This window comes from Talpa occidentalis, unplaced genomic scaffold (assembly GCF_014898055.3).
Source record: "Talpa occidentalis isolate TD23 unplaced genomic scaffold, MPIMG_talOcc4v2.1 talOcc4.5, whole genome shotgun sequence".
NCBI classification, from domain to species: Eukaryota; Metazoa; Chordata; class Mammalia; order Eulipotyphla; family Talpidae; genus Talpa; species Talpa occidentalis.
In genome coordinates, this window is record NW_023604861.1 from 118,526,575 (window position 1) to 118,538,970 (window position 12,396).

A 12,396-nucleotide genomic window follows, 5' to 3' on the forward strand; every position below is an offset into this window, starting at 1 on the left:
TTGCAGGTGCAAGGGGTTCAGATAACAGTGAAAAGAGAGCAAATCTGGAGCTGCTGTGGCTGCTTTGCTTTCTCAGCGCCCCTGTGGGTGGTGTGTGGGCACCTCAGAGCAGAGGCAGGTGCACAGCAGGTGCTGGGGAATGGAGCAGAGCATAGGGTGGCCTTGCCACAAACCCTGTCCTTGACCCAGACCCAGGGCTGCACGCGGTCCTTTTTAACCTCTCACTCAGCAACTCCTACATTATCACGACAAAAGTACATGTTGAGGGTTATAGAATTTTAATGAGAAGTAAAAAAAAAATCTTAAAAACCTCAGAAAAGCCCTCATCCAGCCTGTGATAAGTGCTGCCCCCTACCAGAACATTTGTTTTGAAAATAATTCTCAAACTGTAAAACCATAGCACCCTCCAAATGAATGTATCATTTTGGTGCATTTTACAAAAGTATGGGCATTTTCTACTCCACATTTTGAAGTACACAGAACCCCACTGGCAAAAAGTCATAACAATGCATCTGCTTTCCATGCCCGCATGCTTTGCTGCCCTGGGTGGCCCTGTGAAGCACTGCAGAGGGGTCCCGGAGCTGGCCGGGAAGGCAGCCCTTGCCGGTGCTTTGCTTGCTCTGAATTCAGTTCCGAGGCTGGGAATTGAACTCTGTACAAATGTTCCGGAGGATCTGGGGGACAGATTTGTGGAGGTTGTCAAACTCGTCCACGAAGAAGGAGTGGTCCCTGGCAGGGTGGGTGGCGATGACTTCCAGCTCGTCCGGTGCAGCCCAGGCCACACCGATGGCGTAGGTGATGACTCCTGCGGGGACAAAGGTGAGAGGAACAGATGTCCCCAGGAACAGGCCCTGCCAATGTATCTGGCCCTCCTGTTGCTGGATTAAATTATTGTTGGCCTTTTGGAAGGGTCCTTGTTCTTTAAAGCTGCCAGAATATAGTTACAGATATAGGCCTTGATAGTTACAGATCCTATCCATGCAACCAGGACACGAGAGCCCACTGCCCTGTTCATTTCTGCTCCTTAAAGAGTCCTGTGGTGTTTAACTACACCCCTAATACTCTGTCTATAGTTTTTTAAAAATTTATTTTATTTATTTATGCATACAAGAGCTAGGGTGTAGGCCAGAGGTGTGGGGGGTGAGAGGATTCACCAGAGACAGAGTGGGGAGCAGAACAGGCAGATCTACTGCAATACATTACTGAGGGGAGCAGCGGGCAAGATAGGAGAGGTCTGCTGCGCCATGTAGCTCACCTCCCTGGCCAGCTGGGGATTGAACTTGTGCTGCAGTGGCTGCCAATAGCTTAATAGTGCTGAGACTCAACCCCTTGCGCCACCAGGGAGGCCCCTCTCCCTACAGTTTTGAACCTTTTATTAAGTGATAGACAAAACCAAATGAATAAAAAGATTCTCCCTTCCTTGGACCCATCAAACCGCAATGAGAAGCTCACCCCACACTGGCCAGAGAGACCCGCTTACCCTTGTTGTGGGCAGCCATGGCTGGGATTCGCACATTGTCATAAGACCTCCCATCGGTGATGAGTATCATTAACTTCCTCTTGTTAGGCTTGGACTTCTTGAAGAGCTGTTCCAGGGCATAGTTGATGGCAGCCCCCGTGCTGGTGCCCCCACTCCAGTACCCCACCCTCTTGATGGCGTTGAGGATGTCGGCCTTGGTGCTATACTCGTCGAACCCGAACTCCAGCCGCTGCTCATAGGTGTACTGCACGGCCCCGATCCGCGTGTCTGTCTCCGAAATCTCAAATTCTTTGCTGAGGTTGGCCACGAACTGGAGAACGGTGCGGAAGTTGCCCGTCCCCACGCTGCTGGAGCCGTCGATGACAAAGCCGATGTCGGCGGAGTTGAAGCAGGTCTTGCTGCAGGCCAGTCGGTCAGTATCACACACCCGCTTCACCAGGGGCTGCAGGGTCTTGTGGAGGCTGAACCAGCTCGGCACGTTGAGCGAGTAGAAGCTGTTTGTTCTGCACACAGCCTGGAAGACAGAGGAGAGGGACACTCGCCACGTCAGGGGTCAAGTCTTCCAGCCTGTCTCCAGGGGAGGTAACGAAACAAGCGGACCCTTGTTTTCTGGACTAGTCCTCCTGACTCCCTTTCCCATCTCTGGTCACCCCTTCACAGTCACTGGGCAAAGACCCCCGCCAGTGAGCTCTGGCCTCACCCCCAGTCTCTGCTTTAGTGGAGACCCACTGGTTAGGCAAATCCACAGCCAGAGGTGAATCTCTGTTTTCAGCTTCTGTTTCTGCCTCTCTGCACTCAGTTCACTGCACTGGCGGCCACCACGAGATCGTCGTTGGCCACCAACACGTCAGAGGATGAAAGCCAGCTGTTGCTCTGATTGGGAAAACAAGACAATGACTCAAGAAATGAGAAATGAGTCAAGAAATCTTTCCAGAGCCTCCTTGTGCCCAGAGAGACAGGTTCCCTCGAATGAGTCAGGGAATGTACTAGAAACTTTTGCAGGGAGTCACTTAATAAACCCCCACTGTAAACCCTCATGGTGAAACTATGACCCCCCTTGTCAGGAAGGAATAAACTGAGGCCAGCAGCAAAGGGACACCCCTGAGTCCTGGAACACTTGCCTTTAAAACCCAAACTCTGTCCTCCAGAAAACCCTGCCTCCAGGCAAGTGAATATTTATTTATTTGCACCCACACTTGTTCCAGAAGAAGTTCAAGGCAGTGGCAAGTAAACACTGAGCAACCTGGCTGGTGTGGTCCTGGAAGAGAGCGGGCCAGAGTGCCTCGTGCGTGCCCTGCTTGCCTCTGCTTCTGCGGGGCCCACAGGGCTGGAAGACTCTTCACAGGCATGAGGTGGCCTTCACTGTGAAACCCAAACTAAACTGGGGCGATCCGCGAAGGAGACGGACAAAGTGAATCGTGTGTCTGTGTGAGCCCGTGCGCTGAGCTGCCTGATGCGAGTCCCGTGGGGCTCTGCATGGACCCAGGAGAGCCACCAGATGGGACCTTGGGGACCCTGCTCTCCATCTCCTCCCAGGGCAGTGATGCTGGCCCTCGCACCTGTGGGGGTTGCTTTGAGAAGGTAATTCCAGGTTCCAGCCTCACTAGTCCCTTGTTGGAGGCCCTTCTGCCTAGAGGTGAGCTAACACCCATTTGAAGGAAGGAGAAAACCAGCGGGATGGCTGGTCCAGCTTTGCGAAGTGCAGGAAATCCTTCTGTTGGGTGTGTCTCCGGGCAGTTCCATACCTTGTTGGAAAAGTTGGGCTCCATCACGAACTGCTTCTCACTTTCCACAGCACCTTCAACGGTGATGAAGAAAATGTTGATTCCTGACTCTCTGGCGAGCTGGGACGCCTCCTCCACCTTGTCTGTGGGCCAGCCGTCCACCACGACCACGGCCACGTTGGGAGCACTGCCTCTATTTCCGTTGGCCTTGGAGAAGAAGCTCTTGGTCACAAAGTTAATGGCCCGGCCTGGAAGAAAAGAAAACTCATGCTTGGAGTGATCATACTTATCATAAACACAGGAACAGATCACAGACGCACAGTCCAAAACCACACTCAACCCTCCCTCCCTGCCTTCCTTCTACTACATTGACTGTTTCAGGTGTGCAGTTCACGGGTGTTAAGTACATCCACAATGCTGGACAACCATCACCATTTTCCATTTCCCTCTCGAGTTTCATTTTAAGCCTCTACTGTCTAATTCTCTCAGTAAAAAAATAGCTTTAGGGATCAGCAAGGGAGAAAGACTCTTGGGAACAAAAAAGCCCCTTCTTGCCAGTCACTGGAACCGCACCCAGCCCCTAAGCCAGCCCCTCCTGTGTCTGGGAGCCTAGGCCCGGAGGGGTTGGCTTTGAGAGACAGAGACTCTTTCTGGCCTGCCGGGGGAGCACATTGCTCCGGGAGCGCTTGTGCATGAAGCACATCTTCTGGGCTCAGTGATGTCTGTGCTGAGCTTCCCGGCTCTGGTCTAGCTGGCCAGGACAGCACTGCATCATTAACTGAGGGACTGTGCTCAGCCCTGGCCGTGCCACCTACTGGTTGTGTGGCCTAGGGCAGGACACTCGATGTCTCTGGGCCTAGATTTCCATCACCACAATCTGCTTTTGCTGCGTGTAATAGTGATGAGACGTAATGAAGACTTTCCACTTGCCCATATACATACCTCGCACATTCTAAGACCCACAGGAAATTTTCAGTTAAGCAGGGAGACCCACTGTCCCAGTTTTCTAGAACTTTCTCAGTTTTGCCACTGAAAGTGCCCATATTCTCCTGGGCAAACTGGGATGGTTGGCAAGTCAGGACTGAGTCAGGATAGATGCATATGGTAAGGCCAGGCTCTCATCTGGGTCTGCGGCCCCTGGTGGCACTGGGAATGTGTATACACAGATGCTCTTCAATCGTGCATAGTATTTTGTATGTTAAGGCATATATTTGGGTAGGAGGGCCGTAGTGCTTAAGAGATTCTCAAAAGGATCCCTCACTTAAGTAAGTTAAGAACCACTCTTTTAAAACTTTAGGACTAATGTTGTTACACTCAGTGCTTTTCTGGTTTCTGCCAGCATCCCGGCTCCTCTGGAAAGCATAACCATTCCTGCCAAATAAAAGGCCAGTTGGTCAAATAAACAGGTGCTGGGAAAGTGTCTTGGAGAACCCACATGAGCAGACTACATAGAACACTGTCGCTTAGGGAAAACCTTGCCTGATGAGAACTGCTTTCATAGCTAAGGGAAAATTTCCCTCAAGGCCCAAAGCATAAGTGTGCCCAGGAGAATATGGACACTTTCATTGGCAAAACTTAGAAAGTTCCAGAACACTGGGACAATGGGTCCCTCCGCTTGACTGAAAATTTCCTGTGGCCTTAGAATGTGTGAAATATTAATGTCAGGGGACTGCAGGCATCAATAGAAGATCCTCTTAATCTCACACTGCCTTAAATTTGGAGGATGTGGTCAGTTAGTGCTCAACTCCCATTCCATCCACCTTCAGTAGGCCTTGAAAATAAGGGGCTGTAAATGTGAAAATGACTTCGTTGAGACTCCTTTGAGCTAAAGCTCTGGCTTTGTTTTAGTTTCATGAACTGATGTGCTCACATGAGATTTAGAGAGGAAAGTGAGGCAGAGATTGGACTTGTGTTTCTGCTCTTTCTGCGGACAGTGGGGTATCTGACTTCTCTGGGGCAGGGTTAGCATGGTTGGCTGTGTTTGGTCACTAGTGTGGCATTGAGGTGGTGGGGTGCAGACCATCAGTAGATTTAAAGGGGGTAGACAAGGTGTGGTTCTGGAGCTCACAGCTGTAGCAGAAGCTTCCTGATGGTGGCGGTGTCCTGGCTGAAACAGATGCCCGAAGAGGCTGTGGCGGCAGAATTCAGAAGGTCGTGTCCTGGCCTTGGAAGAGGCAAAGCCATGTCCTGGTCTTGGAAGAGGCAAGAACCTTGCAGAGCCTAGGAGTCCTGGCTCTCTAGGAAGCTTTAGAAGTTGCCACTGAGAGCTCATCCTAGATTTCATCTCCTTAGCTCTTCCAATAATTCTCAAAACCATTTACTGCTCTGACATAAATCCCTCTCTGCTCGAAACAGATGGATCGGATTTTGTTCTCTGAACCCAAACCCTAATCAATGCAGGGCAGAGTTAGAATATGTCATACTAAGACAACTCTCTAATCCCATGAAGTAAATAATGTGTCTTCTGAAGTTTTACTTCATGAGATATTATTGGAATTTCATTTATCTAAGTTTTAAAGTGAAAACAAATCAGAATTCAACTCTATCATGCTTGTCTCTGAGATAATATTGATCTGGGATCCTGGATAGCAGTGACTTCACCAGTATTTATGTAGCTTGTTCCAAGATCCAAGGTTCTGTATCTCTAATATACTGGTCTACAGAGATGTACACTGTGGTGAGGAAGGAAGTAATGAACAAGTTTGCTGTCACTGCAAAAATGCTTTCTCAAAGATGGTTCTAGTCCTGGTGTGGGCTCCATGCCAAGTAACTGTCCCTCACTTTTCTATCTCCTTGGACATTGATGATAGGAGCAGTTTCCCAGGGAAGAGGACAATCACCCCTCCCATTGCCTCCAGAGCCAGACCACCATTTACAAATGAATGCACTGTCACGGGGTTCACTGGTAGCCTCTGGGTTAGTGCAAAACTGTTTACTAATGTTGGGCACTGCCAGGTGAACTGATGAAATGGAGTTTCTGGACCTGACTGGCTGAGGACTAGACCATGGACTTCTGGTGACTGCCCCCTCCTGCCCCTCCCCTCCCTGCTGCCAAAGCACAGACATCATAGCAGACTCAACTAGAAACAAGGAAACTGTACAGTTAATACTATTTAACAGCAGCGGATTAGAACAAGATTTTCAAGATTTTGTGGTTTCCTGAATGGGACAGGTTACAAAACTTAACATTGAGGAGTGGCCCTCTACACCAATCAGGAAACAGTCATAACGGCTGGTCCTGAGGAAGTGGCCACGGCCAGCTCTAGGCAGGCTGAACCTCTGTAGCGTGTGTGAAGATTCTTGGCCCCTGAATCCATGATAACACTTAAAGAAGATACAGATGTTAGGAGTCACTTTTTGATGGACTGTTACTATTTTTTCTTCCCACATAGACTATTAGAAGACAACCTTGCATGAAGAGAACCACAGCAGCAAGCTGGCATCTTCTGCACCTGGATCACATACCTATGTTCGAAAGCCCTCCTTTGTGGGTAATTTTCTCTATGGCTGTCTTCAGATCTTGGGAATTCATGTGGGTCCTGAGGTTAAACTGGGTAGCAGGATTGTCTCTGAAGAGTCAGAATAGGAAAATAAAAATTAGCTGGAAATTGTTCAGCTTTGGAGGCAAGCAGAAAGCAGTCGATTCTTTTATATACGCCGAATAGAAGCGGGTGTTTGAGAACTCAAGGAGTGGATTTTAGTTTTGATGGTACTGTTATAGGACAGGGAGAGGGGCAGCCCAAACCCCTCAAACCTGCCTATTCTAAATGGGTTCTGCCATCCGCCGCATCAACACAAAACATATGACACTTTAATGGGAAGGAACTTTAATAAAACTAGGAAACAATACAGGTAAGGCAAAGAATCTAGTTTCTAAATGAAGCACCCAAAGTTACGCGTCCCCTCGTGGGTAAAAGTCCATCCATATGGGATTGGCCCAGAACAAGGCCCCAAAGCCTGCCACAAGTCTAAAGCATCTTCCAGTGGGGACCCACAGAAAAGGGTCACAAACAACCAGACAAGCCCGGAAGGAAAAGAGCAAAATCAACATCAAGATAAAAGCTGCCATGGTCACCTCCCCACGGGTCTCACCCACATCTGTGTCACCCAGTCCACGACCAAAAGACAAGCACAGTTTCTTCACGTGTCTCTAGGCTCCACGCGCCTCCTCCAGGTCTCCTGGCTCCATCCTGCTTCCTTCCTCAGTCTCTTCTGCAGCTTCTCCTCTTCCTGCTCAGCTCCACCCTCCCTTGGGTGGGGCAGGGAACCTCCCCCTTTCCTGGGGACCACCCTGTTGCAGTACCATTTCCTTACTGTGTGACCTCAAGAACTCATGAAACTTCTCTGGGCTTCCTCATCTACATAAAAACGAAGATCATAACATCCATATAGCTAAAGAGCAGGACTGTGGTCAAGTGGGATTTGTAACTGCAAGGATGTCCCAGACCTCTCCACACCCTCCTCCTCAGGAAGAAAACCCCAGCAGCAGGCGCCCCCTGGGGTAACCCTAGCACTGCTGCTTCATGGGGGTGTCAAGGAAAGGACATCCCTTCACCTTTTTCATTTTGCGGCTCCTGTGACTGGGAGAAAATATTCAAATCTCACCCAGAAGGTCAATATCTTCTATATCAAAGGCTAAAAAGATCAGCTGGAAAGAAGCTGGAGTGAATTGAGTGGAGGAAGTCTGAGAATCCTTCTCTAGCGGTGGCTCCCTGGGAAAGTTGTGTGAACAGTTGGGAAGCTGCTGAGCAGAGAATGTGGAAAACGTCTGTGAGCAGGTGGAAGGTGAGCTGGGAGGGACACGGGCTCTGTGGGGTAAAATGTGAGCCCACACACAGGAGGTGGGGATGCATAGCAAAGTCATACCTCGTGCAGCACTGACAGCCCGGGTGGGCGGGGTGACCTCCGGGCACCCTGGGCCAAGATCCATCAGGGCCTGTGCCTGGTTCAGTGCTCTGCTGCCACCGCTTGAAATTCTTAATAGTTATTGAAAATGGAGCCCTGCAAATGATGTAGCTGGTCGTGGCTGCAAGTTACTGCCTTTAAGGAGAGGGAGGAGACTTCTAAAAGCAATTTTTTCACAAAATCAAGGAGTAGGGGCCTCCCTGGTGGTGCAAGGGGTTAAGTCTCAGTACTGTGAAGCTATCCACAGCCACTGCAACACGAATTCGATCCCTGGCTAGGGAGCTGACCCACAGGGTGCAGCAGACCTCTCCTGTCTGGCTGGCTGCTCCCCTCAGAGCAGGACTGAGGGGAGCAGTCAGTCTGCTCCCTACTCTGTCTCTGGTGAAACCTCTAACCTGAACCCCACCCACCACCTCTGGCCTACACCCCAGCTCTTCATGCATAAATAAACAAATCTTTTTAAAAAAACAACAACAAGGAGTAGATGCAGGAAGAAACAGTTTCTGGCAGTTGCAGGGAATTTCAAGGGACCTTAGGCAGATTCTTAGTGAGTCCTTTGGAGCCTGTCACAGAGCCGGGAGCTCAGGGTCTGAGAGGAGACATTCTCTGCCTCCTTCTCCCCCACTTCCCCTTTTATGACCTTCCTGGGTCTCTCAGGGTGAGAATTTACAAACTGGCAGGAAGCTTGCCCCTAGGCCCTCCATCTGATTAGTGAAGGAGACTGGCACCTTCTGGTTCTTAAACAAAAGCAAAGCTGAAGGCCCGGAAGGCCCAGAAGGCCCAGAAGGTGTGCTTATGTAAATGAGGAGTGCAGTGGAACTGGGATGACAGATTACTTTCAGGGAATAGGAAATAAAGAAAAGTTTCAAACAAGCTCTACCCAGGAAGGCCAGGGGACAAGCCCCACCCAGTGAACTGCTACTAGGCGAAAACCAAGTTCTGATTTAAGATGAAGCAAAAAAAGTCAACCAACAAAGCAAACTGCAGAATGGAGAAATGTGGGTGTGTTCCACCCCACAGAGCCAAGACCCCTGATCTGAGGCTGTAGAAACACCCACCACAGCCCTGGGAGGAGGGGGGTGCAGTGAAGAGCTCCACCACGCCCAAGGTCATGGCCCTCTTTCCTTGTCTCAAGGGCACCTGGATTTTCATTCTCACAGATCAGCTTTTGCAAATACTACGCCTGCTTCTTAGTCATCCAGGCTCAAAACCTGGACTCTATATTTATTTGCTCAGTCCTAGAATTCATCAGTCCTGTCAGTCAATTCCCATAAATTCTTCCACTTGATTTTATTTTCTCTTTCTTCCTCCAAGTTCAGGCACCTTACTTCATGCTGGTTCTATTGTGAGAGTTTCTACCTTGATCTCTGCAATGTCAGCTGCATGCATATCTGCTAGAGAATTCTTCCTTTTGTTCAGCTCTGACTATAAATTTCTTCTGTTCAAAAATCGTCACAGGCACCCATTGTTAAACTTCATATTTTTGGCTTTCAAAACCATCTATAATTTAATTCTAACCTATTGTGTTCTCCCTCTCCTTCCTGGTCGCCCCTCCTCCCCCTACCTAGTGTCAGAATGAGGGGCTATTTTCTGTTTTTCTAGCTTTGTTTCATAACCCATCTTTCCCTCTGCTGGAAAATCCAAATTGTCCCCACCTGCTCCAGCTACCTCTGTCCCTTAGCCCTGGTTCCACTGACACACTGTGTGCCTGACTCAGCCTTCTCTGATGCACAGCTCCTCTCGCCGTATGTGGCTTCCGCAGGCACTCAGCTGACACCATTGAGGAAACAAGTATCTCTACATTTTTCTTCTGTGAATCTCAGACGCTGCTGTTCCCCAGGTGCGACCTCCATCATGCACCCCTTCTCAGTTCATGCACTTCCTGGGAGATCTCATCAACTACAGCAATTTGGGGGTCAGCAACATTTCATGTGTCAATATGCTCCCTGGAGCCCCAGATAGACATAAAACGACTTCCATACATTTCCATCTGGGATGTGCTCTGTGGTACCTGGGGGTGCTCTGCAGGCACCCAGGGTTTGATATTGCTCCAGGCAGTAATTTATCTTCCAAACCTGTTCCACTCAACCACAAACATCCCTCTGTCTTCCCTCTTCTCTTTAAAATTAATTTTCTTACATCATTTTGATTTCTCCACTCATGTATAGTCCCCATAATTCTGCCACCACCAGAGCACCCGTGACTGTCACCATAGTCCCTTGTGCTCTTCCCTCCATTTTGATCCCTCTCCTCCCGCTCTCCTGCCAGAGGCCTCAGATCTATGGTTTGTCTGATCATTTTTTTTTTCAACATCACTTATATTCAGGGAAATGCAAATCAAAACCACAGTGAGATACCACCTCACATGGGGAGAATGGCCCATGTTAAAAAACTGCCTTCCCTCTTCTGACTCACAGAGTCACCCTTGCAGAAGCCTTCTTTTTGTTAGGGGGAAAAGGATGTCCTAAAGCTAATTCCATACAGGCTTTGTGGACTCCACCCCCACCCCAGGTCAAAGCCAAAGACACTGGGAACTCCAAATCCCATCACCACCAAAGGGAAGGTAGCTGGGACCCGAGGGTGGGGTTAAGCAGCCAGGTGGATATAAAAGGCAGACACGTGGGCTTTGGGGGTCCCCCATTTTGGCTCTCCGCCAGCTCGCAACGTCCGGCCAGCTCTGAGAGTGCCTTTGGGTTTCTAGGTCGGCGGATCGGGTGGGACGCATTAAAGACTTTATTTCCCTATTTTCTCCCTGAGTTGTACATTTTCCTTATTTCCTTTTCCCTTGTAAATAAACCTTTTATTAACCTTTTGTGTGTGCCTGTAGTGGAGTATTCATAAGTCCCTTGTAAGCGCGCTGGTGAGGACCCACAGCCAGGAACCCGTTCAATATCGGGGCTGCTCTATAACATTTTGACATCTTCATCACATGCCACGTCCTGCTAGACCTACCTCTTAAACATCTCTGGCCTCTCTTCCATCCTTTCCATCCTCAAATTTGGACTTTCAGTTTCTCTCTCCTGATCTATTGCTAAAACGATGATTAGTAGTGAAACCACAGAGCTCATCCACTAAGTGACTTAGACAGATAATCCAACCAGTCAGAGGAATTTTACATCCGTATCCTGCAAATGGCACAGTGCTGAGCACATGACCGACTCTTAATAACTCCTTGCTAATTGTAATGTAATTAAGCCCTAGGAGGCAATGATAAGTCTTTCATGTAGACTGTGGCTGCTCTTGATGCCAGAGCACATGGGATGTGTCCTATATTAATGGAAAAATATATTATTGAGCAAATGAGTATAATAAAGATTCCTACAGAACTTGCAGCCCAGGTGCAATGAACACTCCAATAAACAGGATTTGACTGGTGGCCCAGCCTGGTGTCTTTTCAGAGATTGAGACTATTTAAAAAATCCGAACAGCAGGAATTTAGAAAACCTAAGTAAGGGACGAAGAAAAGGACTAATTATAATAAAGTAAAAATCAAAATCAACAAGTAACTATAAACCAGAGACACTACAGCGGGGGGAGAAGGGAGTAGGATCAAAACAAGGGTGGTGGGAATTGTATGGGGACTATAACCAAGATGAAAATGCATACATTGCGCAAAAATGATGTAAAAATATATAAAATAAAATAAAAAAATCTGTTGCCTAGAAGAGTACTAGTAGACTATAAGTAATCCAGTAAATAATTCTCATGGAATTACTATAAAAAAAAGTAAAAGTAAAAATAGAAACACGAAAACTCACAGAATATATGTGCCCACATTATTATATAAATTGATAAAATTATTCTGTTTTGATCACAATTTGGATAATTGATTAATAATGGCAATTATTCAAAAGAAAAATGTCTAAGTGGTTGTTTTTTTTAATTGAAGTATTAATTATATAGTAATTTCTGAATGCAAAAAAAAAAGTCCAAACAGGTAAGTCACTATCTTTACATAAGTAACCTTCTCTGTTTGTAATTTTATTACAAGATTTCATTATAGGGAAACAGGAAACACATTTTTTTTCTTAGCAATATCAAAGATTTCCTTTGAAAATAAGAAAAGGAAATACAGAGCTTTAAAATAAAAATCATTTGGAAGCTGAATTTGCACATAGAAAGGAATAATTTGTGCAATAGGAAATGACTGCCCTGTAAGTGTTTAAGAAGAAAGAGCACTGGTCAGAAATGGACACAGGTGATTCCTAGGGAGGCTGGAGGCTTGTGGGGAGGGCGTGGGGTGGATGGCCCGTGCCTTCAGTTCCCTGATGACAAGACTCACCTGAA

At 47.9% G+C, this 12,396-nt stretch overlaps 1 protein-coding gene across 1 annotated transcript in view; it reads right to left on the reverse strand.

The window, feature by feature from the left end:
• Nucleotides 1-287: 287 nt before the first annotated feature.
• The window catches only part of VIT (vitrin), a 72,970-nt gene continuing 60,861 nt past the window's right edge, over nt 288-12,396 (reverse strand). The window contains exons 10-13 of the mRNA XM_054701210.1: nt 6,670-6,773; nt 3,226-3,452; nt 1,481-1,994; nt 288-805 (exon numbers count right to left, since the gene is read on the reverse strand). Coding sequence (XP_054557185.1) covers nt 627-805; nt 1,481-1,994; nt 3,226-3,452; nt 6,670-6,773 — 1,024 coding nt within the window. The 3' untranslated portion in view covers nt 288-626. The remainder of the gene's footprint in view (nt 806-1,480; nt 1,995-3,225; nt 3,453-6,669; nt 6,774-12,396) is intronic.